The 20,972-nt window shown below is 41.0% G+C and overlaps 3 protein-coding genes across 12 annotated transcripts in view; all 3 read left to right on the forward strand.

Annotated features, from left to right (window-relative positions):
• The first annotated feature begins 8,661 nt into the window (after window positions 1-8,661).
• LOC135626941 (probable WRKY transcription factor 47) lies at window positions 8,662-10,736 on the forward strand. Of its 2 annotated transcripts, none has more exons than XM_065132784.1 (6): window positions 8,662-8,965; window positions 9,050-9,115; window positions 9,261-9,413; window positions 9,534-9,845; window positions 9,956-10,069; window positions 10,182-10,736. In XM_065132784.1, exons 1-6 carry the CDS (start codon window positions 8,795-8,797, stop codon window positions 10,713-10,715), a joined length of 1,350 nt encoding a protein of 449 aa, XP_064988856.1. In that variant the 5' UTR covers window positions 8,662-8,794; the 3' UTR covers window positions 10,716-10,736. The 2 variants fall into 2 exon arrangements, with proteins under 2 accessions (XP_064988856.1, XP_064988855.1); XM_065132783.1 differs by having other exon boundaries at window positions 8,663-8,965; window positions 10,176-10,736.
• Window positions 10,737-13,555: 2,819 nt separating this feature from the next.
• Window positions 13,556-18,714, forward strand: LOC135626582 (putative L-cysteine desulfhydrase 1). Of its 2 annotated transcripts, none has more exons than XM_065131998.1 (2): window positions 13,556-15,067; window positions 16,748-18,714. In XM_065131998.1, the coding sequence occupies exon 1, from the start codon at window positions 13,693-13,695 to the stop codon at window positions 15,061-15,063; it is 1,371 nt and encodes a 456-aa protein (XP_064988070.1). In that variant the 5' UTR covers window positions 13,556-13,692; the 3' UTR covers window positions 15,064-15,067; window positions 16,748-18,714. The 2 variants fall into 2 exon arrangements, with proteins under 2 accessions (XP_064988070.1, XP_064988069.1); XM_065131997.1 differs by lacking the exon at window positions 16,748-18,714 and adding an exon at window positions 16,282-16,649.
• A 1,024-nt stretch (window positions 18,715-19,738) lies between these two features.
• The window catches only part of LOC135626762 (protein VASCULAR ASSOCIATED DEATH 1, chloroplastic-like), a 16,577-nt gene continuing 15,343 nt past the window's right edge, over window positions 19,739-20,972 (forward strand). The window contains exons 1-2 of one of the 8 annotated variants that reach the window (XM_065132352.1): window positions 19,739-20,016; window positions 20,101-20,163. In XM_065132352.1, the coding sequence (XP_064988424.1) occupies window positions 19,873-20,016; window positions 20,101-20,163 (207 nt within the window). In that variant the 5' untranslated portion in view covers window positions 19,739-19,872. The other 7 variants (XM_065132354.1, XM_065132357.1, XM_065132358.1 and 4 more) reach the window with 7 other exon arrangements.

Below are 20,972 nucleotides of genomic sequence, written 5' to 3' on the forward strand. Positions count from 1 at the left end.
AGTTGCATAACAGGATGGATAGTTTACTTCAGTCTATTTAAACATGCTCTTAGATTTCAAGTATTTATCAAACTAAACCATGGATTACGGACTGGCTCATCAACCACAATAAAGTTATATTTATCTCCGGGGTTGTTGGATGTAGACCAGGGCAGGTTGGGTTGGTTTGAAGGTGAATCCTAGTCCTAGCTCCAACAACACGTGGAGCCCTCAGCTACAACTGGAGGCCGCCTTGCATCAGGTTTGTGCTTTCTAGAACCCTAATTTAACCTTACATCTGGTTTTGGCTATTGTTGGGTCTGTATCTGGCTTAGAGTAATGAAGATTTTTTGTTCTCGTCCTTTGTGTTGTACAGAAGTTGAGAGGGGTGATCGGAGCAGTTGATCAAACTGATGGTCTAATGAGAATAAAGGCAGCAATGAAAAAGTTGAGTATCGCCAGATTCAGTTAGGTTGGTATCTAATTACCCTAAAATCTGACGCCTTGTTAAAATACAGATTAAAAAACTGATTCCACTCTGCAACTTCTAACAGTGATTAAAATACAGGCTACTGTATGAACAAGACATAGAATGATGTTGCTGGAGTTCTTTTGGTATATGGGTGAAAGTTTATTGTAGAAGAGAAGGTGGTCCAGTAATTAGGATAGGACTGTTCATTAGCTTATTCCTCAGTACTGAGAATGAAAGTTGTGCTTTTACAGACATATCGTCATCACAACGGAAAATAGGGTAATGGGATAGAAGGAAGAGGTGGACCATGAGGACTCCAAGTTACATCCAGCCCTAGTTCAGCACTACTTGTGCTTTACTTGCTTGGAAAGGCTACCTTACCTATTGATGATCTTTGGGGACAGAATAATTGACCTTCTTACCATCCAACCTTCATCATCATGATTTTTCTTGCATAGGCACAGTCCCTGAGAGGAAAGGGCTGTGCCACAAGACAAACACACACACACCTCATGGACCACGACTCCTGAGCTATCCCATTAATCGTCCTTCTACTACATGATTCCATTCAGCATACCTAATTTTGTTTGTTGTGCTGTCTTTTTGGCCCCACATGGATGAAGAATCTTGAGGAGGAAAAAACAAAAGGTTATGAGATGTTTGATGAAGTTAATAAGTGATGGTTTTTTATATTGTCACGGACTTAGCAGATTTTGTCTAAGTCGTGCGGTATTTTTGTATGTCTGTTTGCAAAGGTCAGTCTTCCTGAAACCTCATATTGTCCCTTATGACCTATAAAAGAGAAAACATGTTAGAGAAATTGTCTCACTCGGGATCTATAATCAATTATTTCATTTAACACTTCAAAGTCAGTGCAAACTACAAATAGATTTTGCAAGTTATAAACGGTCGCACAACAAAATATCCAAAATGATCCATTATAGATCGAAATCTCCACAAGTGTCCACATGATATAATCTTTATTTATAAGTCAAAAATGATCATTAAATCCAACTAAAATGGGGCTGTCAATTCTTTGACTGTCCCTCTATATGTTGTGCAAAGCATAAACAAATAAAAAAACACAAGCATATATAAGCATTACATCGAATACCATGTTTATAATTTTGTTTATGATAATCTCCCCCACTTATTCCTTCGATGTCCTCGTCGAAGCATTTGTCGACGCTGCAACTCCTAGCATTTGTTGAATCTTCAATCTTTTACTCCAATTATAATGCACATCTTGGCTCCCAGCTACTCTTTGTTGTTGTTGTTGAGTAGTCGAATTTTTAATCCGTCATGCTGTTTCAACTCGTCAATGACTCCGACTCTAATGTGGGGTTGGCTGAGTTGTGTTGAACACTGTTGGTTCCTACGGATCCTTTAGATGAAGAAAACGACCATCCTTAGTATGCGTCAGTCTCTTAAATGCCTCATGCTACTTAAATTGGGTGGATGCCCATTGGAGCTTTAGCGAGCATCGCCTCGTAAACTTTTGAACGTTTTGGGTCATTCCTTTACAAAATTTGCCCATCGACTCTTTTTTCACTTAGTTGTTACTTTCAAGTAGGTTTGCATCACTTTCGCTTTTCATTGGTATTCTGTTGGGAAATGAAGCGGACAATCTACTCTTAGTAGCATCGATTATCATTGGTGATGATTTGATAACTATTATCTTCTATTAGATTTCTTCGAGGGGTTTTTGAACTTGTACAGAGCTTCTCTACTGGATATATAAGAGAATTGAGATACTCAGTTTCGCCCATTCTCTTAAGAGTTGAGAAGAAAAATGTTACTTGACTTCACTTGCCTCCTCGATGGTTATACTCCATGCATCGAGCTGGTTACTAATCTTCGTTTGCTCTTTGATCACACTTCTGAAGCACTCGAAATGTTTGCACTCTTTGCATTGAGTTAGCTACTGTGATTCATCTTCTCAATACCATTAAACTTTTGGAATGCAAGAAGTTTTCACCCCAACTTAGAGCAAGTTTCTAGTAGTTTTGCTCGCCTTTTGGGATTGTACTATCTTCTCCATCATCTTTGTCGCTTACTCTTGTAAGTCGTAAAGGTACAACACCATATACTGCCTACTCCGTTTCTTGGTCGAGCACTCTTGCATCAACCCGAAGTCCTCAACTTTCAGCTATCTTAATGAGAAGCTCGTTGACACCGATCTTACGAAGTTCCCTAGCCTCTACCCTTTAGCCTTGTCTCGGTATTTGGAGTTTGCCTCCGTATTATCCACCTCCTCGACCCTTTTCACGAACAAGCGCTCGCCCTCCATGAGAGCAAGGGATCGATGACTTCATGGAAGTCTCACTTTTATGGTACTATGACGCTGCCATACCCATGGCCCTACTATCAGTCGCCTTGCATCATCATCCATTTATTCGCAATCGGTAGATTTGCCTCTATGACACTCTTTCGAGTCCGCATTCATTCTAATCGATGCTTGGTTTTGGATAGCTAAGTGCCTCTAGACTCGTCGTCGCTTCCTCGCCCCTTTCGACCCCCTGCTTTAACACTTATGTGTTCTCTAAGCAGTTCCCCTTGGTCGATGGAAAGAGATACTACAACTCTCAGATATGACTTTTGCCATCATGTTGTAGGGTTTATATTGATTCCGTTCTCCTTAGCTTCCTTGATAGCAACGTTCGTTTACTCGGCCTTGTCCTCTGACTTACCGAGCTCCCTTAAGCAAATATGAGCTTTGAAGCAGTCCAACTCTTCAACCACTCTGATCATACCTCTGTATGATCAAGTCCCTCTCATGGGATTTACTGATACTTGCATTCAAACTTTTTCCTCGGCGGTACATAGCCCTCATATGCTGATGATTAAGGCTTTTATCCGATGTAAAATTTGATGCACGCACGGAAGACCTGCCTCTGCGATACCATAAATTCACTCCTTGAATCTATAGCCTTTCTTGTCCTCATATTGTTCACCGAAGTGGAGCTCCCAATAGCTCCCGATCATACATCCGTATGATATAGTCCCTCGTGGGACTATATTCATGTGTATCACATTGCCACGAACCGTTCCACCATGATTTGCTGCACCATGTCGCCTCTTGGTGACATCTCCATTGCATTTTGTTCCTTGTGGGATGAATTCAAATTGTGATACCTCCATATGTGGCCTCTGCCAACACATCACATGGCCTCTTCCACCTTCGATTGTGTTCGTTCCTTTGATAATCGACCTTCGTCCACCTGGTCTCGGTTCACACCTAGACGAAGCACCGCCCTAGGACAATCCGTCGCCTAGTAGCTCCCAAAGTCCATCGACTTCGCTGAAATTGGTGCACCATTATCTGGATCCTGGGCCTCTGCCTCTGTCTCTACCAACACAATATTCGCTACACACCACTTCCTTCATGACAACTTGATTGGCAGTACTGTGGCATATTCTTCAAGAGTACTCGCCTTCATATCCTTTTGCCTCGTGCCAAGGCTTTCTGAACCCAACTTTGCCTTTGCAAGCTGAGTCTCGTTAATTTCTCTATCAAATGCTTCTCTGAGATAAGGTGTATGTGCCTCGAAGCTCCCTTCGTCTTTGGCACCATGCAGGATGAACCCACTCCATCAGAATGAGGGACTCATGGAACGACATGATCTCGCTCTTGCCTCTACAAGAGTTCAAGTCCTTGACCTCTGTCCAAGGAAAGCTTTATGCATCTGTTCAATGTTCCACGGGTCAACCCTCTATTGAGTCTGATCTGCACATTGACTCCAAGTGTGCCTTCATTTGTGTTGCCTTGGGTAGCTCCCCCACTTGATCCTGTAATGTATCCCCCAAATGTATTATCTCAAGCGAGATCATGCGACGACTCCTTACCACTCGTTCGGTCCGTTGAGTTTTGTGAAGTTGTTTCGAGGTACTCCTCCTCAACTTGTGCGGTCTGTTGCATATGGTTCTCCCCCTGGAGAGTCGGGACTTATCCCTCTTGGATCTATATGTACCGTTGGAGCAACTTCTCTCTTCGCTTCATTCTCTTTAAAAGTTTCGGAGATCACCATCCTCTTGGACTACTCCGCCTTGCTGAATAAATTGTGCATTGTTTTGCCTCCCACAAACACACTTGTTAATTACGACTCCATGTCAATGCGGCCCCCGTACCCCTTAAGGCCTAGCAACATGTTGAACTCACTGCATATTTCAGTCTCCTACGGACGTATCCTTCTCATGTTGAAGAGAAAGTTTCAATGCTCCATGGCACCAAGTTTCGGTCGCCTTGGGATGGCCACGAACACTTCATCGTTCGCATACAAGCCCTTGTATGAGTACCGAATTCTTCGAGTTAGCAATTCCTCTCATCTTTGTGAGCTTTGCATGACTCTTTTGGTCGCTGAACAACTTATTCCACCTTGTATGGTTTCATCATTTACCAAGCGCCTCTCTTGTCTTGAGCACCATCAAGTATGGTTGCCAACGTTGAGATGTAGTTCAAACTCAACCATCCCAACCTTTGTGCGCTACGTATTCTTCCCAGCTTGCTAGTCCTCATGGTGACTCTTGCGCGAAGGCTTGGCCATTTCTCTAAATGCCAATCTCAGATATCCGCTTTTTTAAGTGACTCATTTGCCCTACATCTCCATGCCCGTTTTCTCTCAAACAATCGCGCGTGCTAGCTGCCCTCAAGCAGCCCCGCTAGGTCCCCCACGTTTGCATGCCAAGTGTTTCTATAAGTGCTTGTCCCGCTTTGATACCATATGTTACGGACTTAGCTGGTTTTGTCTAAGTCATGCGGTACCCTTGCGTGTCCATCCGCAAAAGTCAGCCTCCCCGAAACCTCATATGATCCCTTACGTACAACAAAGGATCCAAAATGACCCACTATAGTCCGAAATCCCTACAAGTGTCCTAATGACACAACCATTATTTATATATCGAAAACGGTCGCCAAACCCAACTAAAATGGGACTGTTAAGCATTCGACTGTCCCTTACATGTTGTGCAAAGCATGAATAAACCAAAAGACATGGACATACATAAGTATTACATCGAATATCTCGTTTATAATTTTGTCTGTGATAATATGTTGTGGGGATTTCATGATATGATTGTTCGTGATGTTTCAGTCGGTCCGACGTAGTTATAGGCCATGTGTATCGAAGTTCATCAGAAATGGCTAGGAAGGTGATTCGAGTGTTCATTGATGGGTCGACATGCTAGAAGATTAGAGTCGAGTGGGGTGTTTGACCCGATCCCTCCAACGCTGACCCGATCCCTCCAACGCTCATTAAGATTGAGTGGAAAGTGAGGTCAAAGGTGAACCGTGAACGTGGGTGATGATAAATTAATGATCTTTATAGGATGTTGGGCCCAAGGAAATATTCTATAGTGTTGATAGGATATTTTGTTTTGGGCTTATTATTGCTGTTGGGATTGGGTGATTGTCATATCATCCGGGTCTCACTCCATGTGGAGCTAATAGCGTGAGCTGTGATTGAGGGGGGTGAATTCTCCCCTTATCAGGATGTTTGATTGGAAAAAATTACTGGGAGCTGAACATTATTCTATGAATCTCTCAGTAAAATATATTTGTTGTTTTATTTTTTATTTTCTGATAGAGAGCATTGTGACCAATCAAACATGTTATCTATCAAGGATGACCAAGCCAAGCTATCTATCAAGTTCCCCCAAAGAGGTAGCCCAAATGGCACTGTGACCACATGACCACGTATTAATAAACATCTACACAGAGAGCATTTGAACAATTTATGATATGATGATCCTGTTTGTCATATGGTATGTATCTTTCATTTGTTCTCAACATTTGTCTCTTGTTCTCATCTACAGGTTATAGGAGACTCACATTTGTCAAGGCTCGACATCAATGCTCATGAGAACCCTTTGATTTCATCTCCCCTCTCAGTCAAGTCAGAGAAAAGCTTGGCCCTTTGAAATAGCTGCCATGCAATGCCAGGTCAGTAGTGCCTTCACCTTGATTATGGTTAAAGTCTTTCAATCGCATGCATCAGTAGGCGCTTCTCCAACACCTTAAAACTAAAGAAGGGTCACAAAAAAAAAAATCCCATAAAAGAGAAAAAATTGGTGATGGTGTTGGCATAGAGTTGAAAGGTTTATTAGCACGCCATGACATTTGCATCCATGACAAAGATCCATTGAGCTAGACCATCGATTTGTTCGTAGTCTTAGAATGTTTATCAATGAATTAGTGATTTCAATAGACGTTCGGACGAAGTAAGATGAGACTCTTACGGTCTCATCACAAAAAGGAAAGAGTTCCTTTCCAAAGTCACTACCAATTTCAAACACCAAAGAAAACTATGAGACTTTTCCTTGGACTGTTCCCTTTTCTTTCCGATACTTGAAACCATATCCTAAACAGTTGTCCCTTTACATAAGTACCAAAAAGATCAGCATCAAGAAAGAAGCCTCTCTTTTTCCCACGCTGAAAGGTACTACTCACCACAACTTTCCACCTGCTCTGATATCAATACAAAACTATGATATGTATAATAATAGTGTCTACAAGCTCATAGTCGCCAAACGTGTCTCCCACCTAAAGTTACTATTCTATTTGGGCAATGCTGCCAGCCATGCCTATTGCTTTGCTTCTCCATGCACGTTATCGACTTATAGGGGCTACATCAGGACTTACCAAATAAACAAAGGTGAGTAAGTAGATGGATGTCGTGTGATCTTCGTACCATCATGCTTGGCATGTCAAAAATATGTAACCCGGATCAACCAAATTAAGCCTTTGAGACTAATCCACAAAATCTCGCCTTCATCATTTCATTTGCTAGCTAAACTTCTATCTTTTCATTTGCTATCGTATCTGATCCATCCCTTCTTTCGATCTTTTTCATTTGCTAGCTAAACTTTAACCCCATTGCTCAACTACACATGACCGCCATGCTTATTCTATATTGGAACGTGTAAGACTCTGTCAACAGCCCCCATTGGAGAGGATGTTGGAAAATGAATGAATCCCTCTTGGAGCTATTACATGATCTTTGTCTAGTTTATATACCTTCTTGGGGTGATCCAACAATTTGTCTCAAAAAGGGCTTCTTTAGAGTTGGTAACCGGATTTCACGCATATCTTATTTAGAAGAATCGAGGTTTGTCTTCAATTGCAACTTAGATTGACGTATTCGTCTGTTTCTTCTTTGAATAACAAGTAACCTTTTGTGTGTTGACAGTTTGTGATCAAACAATGTGATCATATGTCAAGACAACGCATCAAACAGTTTGTGTGTTGACTTTGGTTCACAATCACAGTTTCTTGCCCATTCTTGAGGTAATTTAGATGACACGCTATTGGAGTGGAAGAGATGCACGTCTATGAGGATGGCAGTGCCAAGCTACTTATGACACTGTTCACATACAAAGTTGACATGAACGAATTTTTCACACTTTGTTCTATCAATAATAACGCATTCGTAGCAATAAGAATATATAGTCCCATTTCAAGAAGGGGTGCTCCTAGTTTTTAATTTTCTTATTATCTTTTTTCTTCTCTCCTTTTTTTTGGTCTGACATTGTTAATCGGTGCTTTCATCCTATTATGATCGTCTTTGATTAGTTGACTTACTATGATTGCATGTATTCGATCATATTGCCTTTGTCTTCCCTCTTATTTGACTCTCTCGGTTTATCTTTATCTATGTCTTTATTGTTATAAAAAAAAAATCTTGAAAGAAAAAATTTTGAAAAAAATAAAATAAATAAATAAATAAATAAATAAATAAATATATATATATATATATATATATATATCATAAATGGTATTAATTCAGAACTCTCTATCTATGAATATTATAATTCATTTTGTTTCTTTATATGGTCCTTTCCACGGCCGATGCTTTAAACTCGGTGAGTCCCCCTAGTGTCCAACTTCAAAGGATGACGCCACACGGGCGGGCGAAGTCAAGTTATGCCTCTTACGTGCGCCTCCAAAGTCAAACCGACTGGGTCCCGCTTCTGGAGTTTAAGTGCCGCACAGGGAGCGAAGCACAGCCGTGCCGTCTACCTCACTGACTGTGACGCGACCGCCACCACGTGGGAAACCGCCCCGCGCCGTCCCTCCGCCCACGGCTGATCTAACGGCGCCCAACCGATGCTCTCCACGCTTCCTCCACCGCATCTCTCATGCTGACGCACGAGTGACGTCTCTCCCTCTCTCTCTCTCTCTCTCTCTCCCCCCATCTTCTCCCTTCTCTCTCTCGTGACTTGCAGTAGCCAAAGATTAGACAGGAGACACGCACTGTTGTCCCTCGTTGTTGTTCCCTTCGCAACCCTTGAAAAGCACAGAGTCCCTCTCCTTCTCCACATCCTTACCTCATTCCCTTCCTCCTCCCAATGGATAGACCAGTGCAAGAGACGATGCTTTTGTGCTTAGCGGACGACACGGAATCGACAAACCCGATCAAAGAGGTGGATTTCTTCTCCCAGAACCGACGGCAAGATGTCGCCGAAGGCCGTCAAGGAGACGCGGAAGACTCGCCGGCTCATGGAGCCACCTACGTTCACGTAAGTCATCACAACGTTGGTTTCTCCATCTCTATATCTCATCTTGAGTAGACCTGCGATGAGTGTCTCTTTGCTGCTGTGCAGACTGGGTTAGATCTTCTGACAGTGAATTCTCAGGCCAGCAAAGAGGAGAAGAAACCCAAAAACAAGGTGAGTTGCTATAGCTTTCTTGGTTGGATGTGATAGATCCATAGGGTTGGGACAACCCAATTAACTCTTTTGGATCCATAGAACAAGATCGTTCTTCTAATCCTAGTGGAATTTGGATCTTCTCTTTTGTTGTCTGGAGTTGCAGTTAACTACGCTTCGGATCGAGCTAATCCGAGTACGCGACGAGAACCGGAGACTAAGAAGCATGATGGATCAGCTCACGCAAAGTTACACTGCCCTGCAGTGTCAGCTTCTTCAAGTAATGCGACAACGAGAACACGAGATCTGCCCTACACAGGTCCTTTTCTTGTCATCATCCCCTGCTTTTGATGCTTATATTCTCTTATTTTCTTGTCATACTCGTGTGTTTGATCATATGTAGTCTATGTCCTTCGATGACATGTAGTTCTTCTCATAGGTTGGCAAGATGTGTGTGTCTGTGCCAGAAGGAGAATCATCAGCACACCAATTTATGCAACCTCAGCCAACTCGCATGTGGTCGATCAATGGAAACTCCAAGGACGACGACGACGACAGGGAACACTCATCTTCGCTCAACATAAGCTCTAACGATCACAGCATCATTCCTTCTGCAGAAAGAGTCGATGTTTTCTCGGAGGGTAACAATGGCCCCATGCCAATGCAAGAATCAAGCTGCGCTGATACGTCATCTGATCTCCCACGCCGGAGAGCAAGAGTCTCGGTGCGTGCTCGATCGAATGCACCAATGGTAATACAACGCTCCGTAGTTTCTGCATCAATTGCTGCTGCTTCTGCTGCACGATTACAGTGAGAACTGTGGCTATGTTGAACTAATCAGAAGCTTGTTGTGGTTTCCAGATCGGTGATGGGTGTCAATGGAGGAAGTATGGTCAGAAGATGGCCAAGGGAAATCCTTGTCCACGGGCCTACTATCGCTGTACTATGGCCGTCGGATGCCCAGTTAGAAAGCAGGTAGAGCAATCGAATCTGAGTTCAACATGTCCAATGTGAAGAACTGTCAAATCTTTACTTGGCTACGAAGTTGTCATGATCTCACATAGATCGAATGGTGCGATAGGTGCAGAGATGTGCAGAGGACAAGACACTGCTCGTAGCCACCTACGAAGGCAACCACAACCATCCCCTCCCGCCCGCCGCCAAAGCGTTGGCGAGCACCACGTCGGCGGCGGCGGCCATGCTGCTCTCCGGCTCCACCGGCAGCGGGGGCTTTCTGCACCCCTTTCCCCATGCTTCCACCATGGCGCCGCTGTCCGCGTTCCCCACCATCGCCCTCGACCTGACGCAGTCCGTGAACCCGCTCCAGCAGCTGCCGCAGGCGCACCCTGCGGCCGTACCGCTCGCCATGCCTCTCTTCATGCACGGCCACCCGCAGAAGCCGCCGCAGGCGTTGCAGTTGGGTCTGCAGCGCGGCGCGATGGTCGACACTGTGACCGCTGCCATCACTACTGATCCAAATTTCGCCGCAGCCTTGGCCGCCGCTGTCACGTCCATCGTGGGATCGGCTCCGAGAAGTGCAGCCGGTGCCTCTTCTGGGCCTCACGTCGTGCCGGGATCTCCTCAGCTTCCCAAGTCCTGCACCACCTTCTCTACTAATTAGAGGTTCCCCCATTGTCATCTACAGCTCAACGTAAGTCCAGTGGACTTATCAGTGTTTCATTCAACAGAGCAAGACCATAGTTTTAGACAAGGAAAAAGGAACAATATAAACAGATATCCATCAATCTATATAGTACATAGACATCAATTTATATACACTGATACCAAATATTATAACCTGGGCCTAATAGATTTAATTGACCCATCAATTTTGTTTGAATTAAATCATTAATTTAAATATTTAAATTAAAATTAATAAAAGTATACTTATTAGATCTTTATAAATTAATCTTAATTTTTCTCCAAGTAGAAGGAACAGCAAATTTGGCTGAATCTCAAGTGAATGCACAAAGTTTGCAGTGACATTCCACAACTGTACAGTTTTAATGTGAATGCCAAAGACAAATTAGAATATGACAATACTACACTGCAAGAATCAACTCTTTGTTCTTAGAGGCAGCTGTGGGCAGGTGTTTTTGACCCATCTGATCAAGCTGGAATCATGAAATCTGGTTGGTTCCACAATGAATACAAGCTGCATCCTGTTCTTTAATTCTTGGTTAAAGGGTACCCAAAGTTGAAACTTTCAAGCACTGCCTACAACCACAAGCACCAGAGGCAGGCAGGTGTTTGGATTACTCACTTTTCTTTCAATCTATTCTTTTCTCAAGGAGTTTAGAGATCAATAATTCCAAGAATTACATATTATTGGAGCAGAATACTTATGAAAAATAATAACAAGATATTGAAATATGATAAGAAAAATATTTATCAAATAGTGGCTCGAATTAGTAATGAGATGACAGGATCAGTCAACATTCAACATTCAACATTCATGCTTAGCTTATTGTAAAAGATTATCTTAGACATAATAATCAAGATTAATTATTATTTATTAAATTTATTTTATCATTATCAAAAATTATTTTGAATGTTGGAGGGACGATTTCAGTGTTCATGTAGGTCGACCGTGGAGAACACATCCAAATCTATCTTAATATCTAAATCTTGACATCAGATTTCTTGCGTATACGACTTTCAATCTGAATCAAATTAATTCGGACAATATCGGTATCCATCACATCATAACAAAACTTATATTCAAATTTTTAATCTCTCCCAATTTCATTTATCAGGTTTTGCCCCCTCAAATGGACCTCACAAAATAAAAGCACCAAAAGGAGATGAGTCATCATTCATTTTTGTTGTGTCTTGATTCTCTAACTCTTCCTTTGTTAGTATAGTATTTCCTTCCAAGCAATTAATGTTTATAGTAGTGTTGGCATTGTTGCTAAGCTTGGTCTTTGATGAACATTAGTCGGAGAGACCAATGGAGAGAACAATGATGCCAACTCTCTGATCCGTGAATGCTTGTCCGCTCTAGAATCGGTCCTACTCTTACAAAGTAGACCCAAAAATTATCTTTTGTTGGAGTGATTCACCAACTCTACTATTGATCATATAGTATCTGGTTCATATGTATTAATCCTTTTGAGTCATTTTCACTTTTGTTCTTTTTTACCTACCATATATTATGATTATTGATCGATTAAAATCGAATTCTGATCAGACAAACTCATAATAAGAATGTTTCTTACAAAAAAAATTCAATTTTGGTGGTATCAAGAAGTTTATGCAGCAGATATAAGATGTTGACAATTATCTCATAGGAATAGAGTCCATGTTGCTGATTTGCAAGGATGCTGTTCATCATCCTGAGCATTTTCTGAGGTGAGAGGTGGCACCACTGAGTTGATGCCCATCCACAAGCTGCAATCTGGCAACTGCTTCAGTAGATCCTCAGGCAATTTGGTCATTTGATGCCTCTTTTGATGATGCTTTTGCTGTTCATGGTGGGCAACTCTGTTCTTGGCCAGGACTGAGTACCAGTGGGTGGATAAGGTTCTCCACACTTGTGATTTCTTTTCTGCAATCAGTGTTAGATCCCTTGTGATGATATGATACTTGACAAGAGAAGTGCTTTTGCAACATCAAGTCAAAGCATTAAAATTGAATGATATTTCAGATGAAGCATCTCCCATTCTCATTCTATCCAAAATGCACTCTCTCTTTTTTCCTCTGTTAATATTTCATCTTAGCTTTGTGGGCCAAAATTGACTTATCTCAATCTTACATCCCTAAATATGACAAACAAACATATCTATTTTAATTATACATATTATTTACTTATTTTGAATGTCATTTGGATATATAAGAGTCATTTTTCATAGGTAAGCTATCATTTGACTCGCATATACACTTACTATGTCATATGATTATTATGTATCTATTCTAGAGATATTTCTAATGAATTCAAGATCTTGTAATAAACTACTATGATCTTTACCCACTAGATTAGATGATATCTTTAGTATTATCAAACAGTATAAGCCTCAATCATTATGTATGGAAATGGAATATCGAGTGGACCATTGTTCTCTAGTAGATAATTATTTATTTTAATTTGACTCTTCACATTAAATAATTTATATCAGTAATATATATTGATATTAGTAAACTCAAATAAGTGAATATTGAAGACAAAATCTAAAGCGAGTTCATATTTCTTAGATGCAATAATTTTCCTTGTCACTTATAAATGGATGAATAGTAGATTCATAATTATGAATTTGATTTTTTTCAAACATAAATTAATTCCATATGACTTCCTATCACACTATAAAATATCTTAACATAAAAAAATATTATTTATCAATTAATTTTAATTTAAATTAATCTTTTTAATGTTATCATCGAACGATCAACTCCTCAGAATTCATCAAATGAGTTTTGTCGGACACGCCTTATTCTATTATATATATAACATAATTCTGTCATGGATGAGTAAGGAAACTCGAATCGGGGATACCCGATGGCGGAGTCCCGTCACCGCCACTCGCATCCTTTCGCTTCGTCTTCCCCGCCCAAACCCTAACCCTTATCGGTGTCGATCAGATCTCATCCAAGGTGCCAGTCCCATGGATCGCCGCCACCGCGACGACAGCGCCGACAACGGCGGTGACGCCAATGGCCAGCGGGAGAAGCGGCCCCGGCCCGCCCCTCGTGCCATCTCCGCCGCCGAGATCGCAGAGGAGTTTGCCCACCACGACTCCTCGGTTGCCCGCATCAATAACGGCAGCTTCGGTAGCTGCCCGGCCTCCGTCCTCGCGGCGCAGCGTTCGTGGCAGCTGCAATTCCTCCGTCAGCCCGACGAGTTCTACTTCAACCGCCTCCAGCCTGGGCTTTTCCACTCCCGCGCCCTCGTCAAGGAGATCATCAACGCTGCCGACGTCGATGAGGTTGCCCTCGTCGATAACGCCACCACCGCTGCCGCCATCGTCCTACAGCACGCCTCCTGGGCCTTTGCCGAGGGCGCCTTCCGCAAGGGCGACGCCGTCGTCATGCTCCACTACGCCTACGGCGCTGTCAAGAAGTCCATCCATGCCTACGTGGCCCGCGCCGGAGGTCACGTCATCGAGGTCCCCCTCCCCTTTCCGGTCTCCTCCAACGAGGAGATTGTCCGCGAATTCCGAAAGACTCTGGAGCTCGGGAAGGCCAACGGCCGGCGGGTCCGGCTTGCCGTGATCGACCACGTCACCTCCATGCCTAGCGTCGTGATCCCCGTCAAGGAACTCACGAGAATCTGTCGCGAGGAGGGCGTGGATCAGGTGTTCGTGGATGCCGCCCATGCCATCGGCAGTGTAGAGGTCGATGTGCAGGATATTGGGGCCGATTTCTACACGAGTAATCTCCACAAATGGTTCTTTTGTCCCCCATCCGTCGCCTTCTTGTACACCAACAAGTCTTCTGCCTCCTCTTGTTTGCACCATCCGGTGGTGTCCCATGAGTATGGCAATGGCCTTCCTCTGGAGAGCGGATGGATCGGTACCAGGGATTACAGCTCCCAGCTTGTAGTGCCCTCGGTTATGGAATTCATCGGTAGGTTTGAGGGTGGGATTGAAGGGATCCGAAAGCGGAACCACGAGAAGGTTGTAGAGATGGGCAAGATGTTAGCTGAGGCATGGGGGACGTTTCTTGGGTCTCCCCCGGAGATGTGCTGCAGCATGATCATGGTTGGATTGCCTGGTTGTTTAAGAGTCTCTAGTGAGAAAGATGCGATGAAGCTGAGGAGCTTCTTGCGAGAGAAATTCAAGGTTGAAGTTCCAATTTACTATCAGCCGCCCAAGGATGGGGAGGTCCTTGAGAAGGACGGGAACAATTGTGTCACTGGTTATGTACGGATTTCTCATACTGTGTACAATGCCGAGGGTGACTACCACAGACTTAGAGATGCCGTTCACAATCTGGTAGCTGATGGATACAACTGTGATATGCTTTCATCCAAATGAGAAGGTGCAGCAACTCCAACTATCAGTATAACTTCACATTAGTTGTCATTGACGTATGACATGGATTTTGTCTGTCACATAATAATTTATGTAGCATGCGTTGTACTTCAAACAGTTGGTCTACATTGCTCCAAGCCATGCTAGCATTAGCTTTCATCGATTGCTCCAGTGTCAAGGGGAAATGCTTTGCTTTTGACATTGAGAATTATGATATAAGCCGGTCTACCTCGTCTAAATTGCAAAGATGCTGTGCTTTTTCATGTGGAACACAGCAATTGTGACTAAAGATTGTGTCTTAGGATAACGGTATTTGGATTGGCCATAAGCATGTTTCCAGAAATCTCACTTTTCAGGACTCCGGATATTTTGTGGATATACAATAACACAATCTTGATTTATTTGACTTGAACTTTGTTGTCCAGGAGAAACTTGTTAGAGTAAAATTTGTGGTTAAAACCCGAGGTGCAACCATTTTACCACATCGTATACTGGATTTCATGACTTAATTTGCCATATTCCAAGTAACCCATGTCTATATATTTGTAGTAGATCAATCCAATTATACAATGATTCTAGTTTGATTGTTATCATGTAATCTCTATTATCTAACTATGTCTCTCTATTCACCTGTCTCAAATAGCAGTTTGTGGTAGTCGATGCGGCATATAATGATGGTTGATGAATCAAGAGAGAAATTCAGATGGATTTCTTTGTCATGATTTCTCTGAGTACACTCTTATTGTTGTATATCATTTCATTATAGTGAGCTGGACAATATGGTAAGCCAGTAAACCGTCTCAGGGACACCTGGACTGTGGCAAGGCCTACGAAACTCTGTTTTGTCCATAATAATGCTTGATTAGGAGGAAATGACACATGACATGGGTCAAAAGAGATCATAACTTAGTGAAAACTGCAAGCTATAATGTCCTGACTACTTGGGACTGGCCGTGTGAGGCTTTTTCCATCACTGAACTTTGTACGAAGTAATATCCTTAGTTAAATTAAAAATATGTAAATCTTTTATTTGTAATTTCTAATAAAGTCTTCTTAAGATTTCCTCTACCTCTCAGAAAACTAAGCTCATATATTATCAAAGGAATTTCGTATTGGTATATCTTGTCAATTCTTTTTGTGCAAGGTCTTAGTGATGCATAATTAGTTAACTGATGGTTCTTGTTCTTGTTATAATGTTTATTGTTTGTATGTTATAAATAGGTGTGATTTTCATCTGAAAGTTGCTTTGGAATGCATTCCTATGATTATGTGGACCTTTTGTTGTTGAATTTGAGGCATCTTATGCAACAGAGTTCGGAAGGCATATCTTGTGATTTTGTAAACTGAAGAAAACATGATCAAATTAGCATATGTGGTATGTTTAGTATAGTTATACTGATTATGGGGGCTGTGCATCTTTTGTAATGAATAATAAAAAAATCCAAGTGGGTGAAACTTCAGCTTTTTGCAAAATTTTGTAAACCAAAAGGTATAAAGCTTCTAACTTTTGATCAGTGGATGATAAGGGACAGTTTGTCCCCTAGACCAATGTGTGAAAGAAATATGAAATGCCGCATTGTTTCCATTCATCTTTATTGGGTACTTAGTATATTGGTGCTCATGTAGAAATGACTTCTTTGAAATATCTTTAATTGTAATATTTTTTCTGCTATTTTTTTCTGGACAGCAATAGTTGTGCAACCACAAAAGTTATGACAGAACTGCAGCATTGTTGGCTTTGAACATATTCAATAATTTAATGACAATTGTCGGTCACTCGCCATTGCCCTTCAGGCCTTGCCTTTTGCACAAGCTTATGAGGTGCATGTCTAAGTCATTCTCGTTGATATCTCTGAGCCTCAACAAGAAGAGGCTCAATATCCAAGTCATACCGTTGGATGCAAAACTTATTTTCCTTTTCTGTAATGCATCCGCTTCTTCCTGAAACCAGCATAGAATATAGAGAATTGAGTGAGTTACAAAAGTTAATTAAGTTAGTTGTTGCATTAAAAAACTAAATTTAGGTGTTGAATTGAACCAATGAGTCGTTGCATCTTTTGAACCGTTCAAATAGCAGCGTAGTTACACATATAGCATACTGTTTCACTGTTTCTTTAACACATGTACCTGACTTCTGTTTAATTTGTTTAACATCCACGAATGCATGGTATTGCCAGCACGAATGAGATAAATATTATCTTTTTGCTCTTCCTTTAATCATACATATCTTTCTGTACCAGCATGTACATTTTGTCTTTCTGCTTATTTCCTTTAGTTAGTGTCAGAAAGAATGAGCAAATTAGAAGCATGTCCTAACATGGCTAGATTCATTAAAGCGCCATGCCCCCTGCAAAGGATGTTATTGAGTTCATCTGATTTGCTATTTATCCATTTTCTCAGATATATATGTAATAAACGCAATTGAGTTCACAAGACTATCATATTAGATCCTAATTTGATGAGCTACAAGCATCCTTTGTCGTTACATTTTTGCACTTTTGTGTTGCATAAGGACTTTTTGTTTCTGGGAATAACTGCTAGATAAATTGATTGTTCTTGTCATAGAAAACTTGGAATTTGTTCACTTGTAAGTGGCTAATTGATAGTTATTCTTGGTCTTCTGTGAGCTTCTCCAGTCAAATGGTTTTTTGGATTGATTATTCACATTTGTTCTTGGGAAGAACTGTACATAATAGTGTTTTTTTTTATATTTTGGAGAGACAAGATCGTTTGTAGTGATATTACTTCTCAGATATAACTTGTTACCTGAGAGGCTTCTAGGTGGCAATATATATGACAGGCACCTCTCTGTCCTGCTTTTGTGTTCTTGGGAATCTTTTAGTAAGATTTAACATACCACCATTATAAAATTGCTGGTAATATAGCATGCTTTATGACAACACCATGTTCTTGTAGTCGACTCTCGATTCATGCTAGTCAAATAAGCAAAGGTTTTGGGTGCCTTAGGGAAGGATCTTAGTTGAAGGATGATTTGGTTGTACATAAGTAAAAACTTCTTTCAGAGAAAAAGCAACCTCTTATTCTGTCATGTTTAGTTGAAATCAGTCCTTTTGGTTCTTTCATCTTCCACTCATACATCATCTGCATTTCTGTGTTCCTTTCTGATTCAAAAAGCAGAAAGTGCCGGTAAAAGTTCTATATCTGTGGCCATATTTTTTAGGCAGGATCAATATTGAATTCAGACTTTTGGAGGAATCATTCCTTTATTTTATGGTGACTCACCAGCCTCTTGTTTCTCTAGAAGTCGGTATGAGTCTATAGGTAGTCTGCAGAGAGGATGATGACATCAAAATCCCAGGAGGATCTAGGAGGGTGTTGGGAAAATAGTATCTGTTTGATTGGAGGAACTTATGACCTGGCTTGATTTCATCTTGTACAGGAAGCTTGGTAGCTGGAGGTTGGAGTTAAATCCGGTAAACTCTTTCACAATCTCTCATTTGCTCTGAAGAACTATTTTGACACCAGGTTTCCTTGAAAGTGGAGGTCTGCTTCAGGCCATCACATATGCAAAGCTACATGGATGTTGGCTTTTATCGCAGTACTTTTTGATGCAAAAACAATGTCAATTTAGTTACACTTCATGATCTTGAAATTGTCACTGGACATGTTCTTTGAAAAGTTTTCTTTATGGCATCAATGAGTCTGGTTCTCAAAGACAGTACAAAAGAATGCAATATGCGCATTCTTTTGTACTGTCTCAAAGTTGAAAGAGAACATTAGGTTTCTTTCTGAAAAGGAAAGGTGACCTGATGAAGTCTCAGCTTGTGAGATCTGTGAGTGTCTGTTTGTTGACTGTTTGTGCTCCCAGTTCTGCCTCAACTGTCTTTACATTTTTCATGTGGTTTTCACTGATATCAGAAACCTTCTTTTTCACAAGGTTTATGTCATTAGCTAATTATATATTATCATTTGTATTTGAATCATATTAGATCATTATAGTTTTAAAAATGAAACAAACAATCTCGTCGATCATGATGTCATCAACTGAATTGATGAAAAACACAATATGATGTCGTCAACTGAATTGATGGAAAACAGATTGATGTGAAAGATACGGTGTTAGAATGATGTGAAAGTGATGAAGAAAAAAAACAATTTTATTAGTAAAAATATAATTTTAAATATTAAAAATATTTTTTTAGTCGTTATTTTCGTATCAATTCATGTGATTATAACTAATGATATTAGGATAAATAAAGTTATAGAAATCGTAATGCTAATAGATTTCGTGATGTTAAAAGTTCGTTGAATTTTATGATCATGCCCAAAGAAGAGGGGTTTACAAAGTTAAAAATTGGCAATTTTACATATATAAATTATAAAATTATGTATATATATAATTCAAGTAATAAAAACATTAGAATTAAAAAAATTCAGGTTAACCACTTTTAGATCAGGTCAGCTTTAGTTAAATTCCAGTTAAAATTCTGTTAATATAAGAATAAAAATCTTCTTATTTAATAACATATATAAATCATATAATATATATATTTCGAAGTGTATCATTGCCAATTAGACTTTCAACAAATAGTGCAATAACAACTAACTAAATATAGTGGTTTAGAATGCTAAATTTAGATTAAGAACGATGAATATAGACATCACCGAAATTGGATGTCTATATATACACACGCACACAAAATTCTGTTTTGACGTTCTTCCGCTCCTTCGTTCGCCCTCTTCCTTCGTCGTTCGTTTGGAAGGAAGCCCTCGATCGAGTAACGGCGCCAAAGATCCACTCTTCTCCCTCCCCCTCCTCCCTCCCGATCCAAACCCGTAGGATCCGATACCATGGCTGCCGCCCAGCCGGAGAACTCGGAGGCGCCCAGCTCATCGCCGTCGCCTAGGGTCGCGAAGCCGAACGGCAACGCCACTACCGAGATCTCCTCCGTCCACGACGGTGAGCCCTCCGACCGCAAGGAGGTTGATGCTCTGGTAAATTGCATTGTTCCGATGTTTCTTGGTTCGGATGTAAATGGGTTTAGGGATGCCGGTTCTTTATCTCGATTGTGTTGGTAGACACAGGCCCTCTCGACGAGGAGCGAAGAGTACCGCTTGCTGTTCCGTCTTCCTCCTGATGAGGTGGGCGGGTTTCGAGTACTTATCCTGACGGAACATCGTAATCCTTGTGCTAGTTTGAATAATGGACTGTTGTCTGAGGCAGTCTGTTGTCTTCTTGCCCTTTGAAGGTTTGCTTTCGCGTGGATCACTTGTTAGGGTGACGTTTTCTCTCCATAGATAAATAACAGTGGACTAGATGATGAATTTCTGCACGAACAAGCATTTATACCAGTACTGCTAGGTGCACTTGTATCCGAGAAAATTAAGATTTAATTTAGAGTTCACTAGGAGTCTTGTTATTCTTTTCTTTTCGTAGTAAATACATTCTTATATTTATAGGTGATGCAGAGTACATAATTGATTTTTTTTAAAAAATGAAATATATTTCCATTATATTAAATGGCATGCATGATCCTCACACGAGGATTGGAATCTAAAATTTATCACTTGTGTAACAATGCACTAATCAGCTCGGATGTCTCAATAGAGACAGTACATAATTGATATGATCATTAGGATGGTACAGGTTAAACTTTCTGTTTTAGACGTTCAAATTTTTCCTTGAAGTTCTAACCAAAGACTTTGATAAACTACTGCTAGGACCTTGTTGTATTTTATGCTTGAAGGTTTGAATATGAGTCTGTTCACAACTTTCTCTTGAGTTGAACTGTAAGAAATATGACTAGCTGTCTTCTTTTGTCTTACTGACTTTGATGTGTCACTTGGAATCATTAAATTGTGTATACAGAGGCTGATTTATGCCCTTTCTCGTGGAGGAGGTGCTGTCTTTTCCCTGTGAAGACATCTTCAGTCTCTTATCTCTCGAAGTC

Source organism: Musa acuminata, chromosome BXJ2-11, assembly GCF_036884655.1.
Source record: "Musa acuminata AAA Group cultivar baxijiao chromosome BXJ2-11, Cavendish_Baxijiao_AAA, whole genome shotgun sequence".
NCBI classification, from domain to species: Eukaryota; Viridiplantae; Streptophyta; class Magnoliopsida; order Zingiberales; family Musaceae; genus Musa; species Musa acuminata.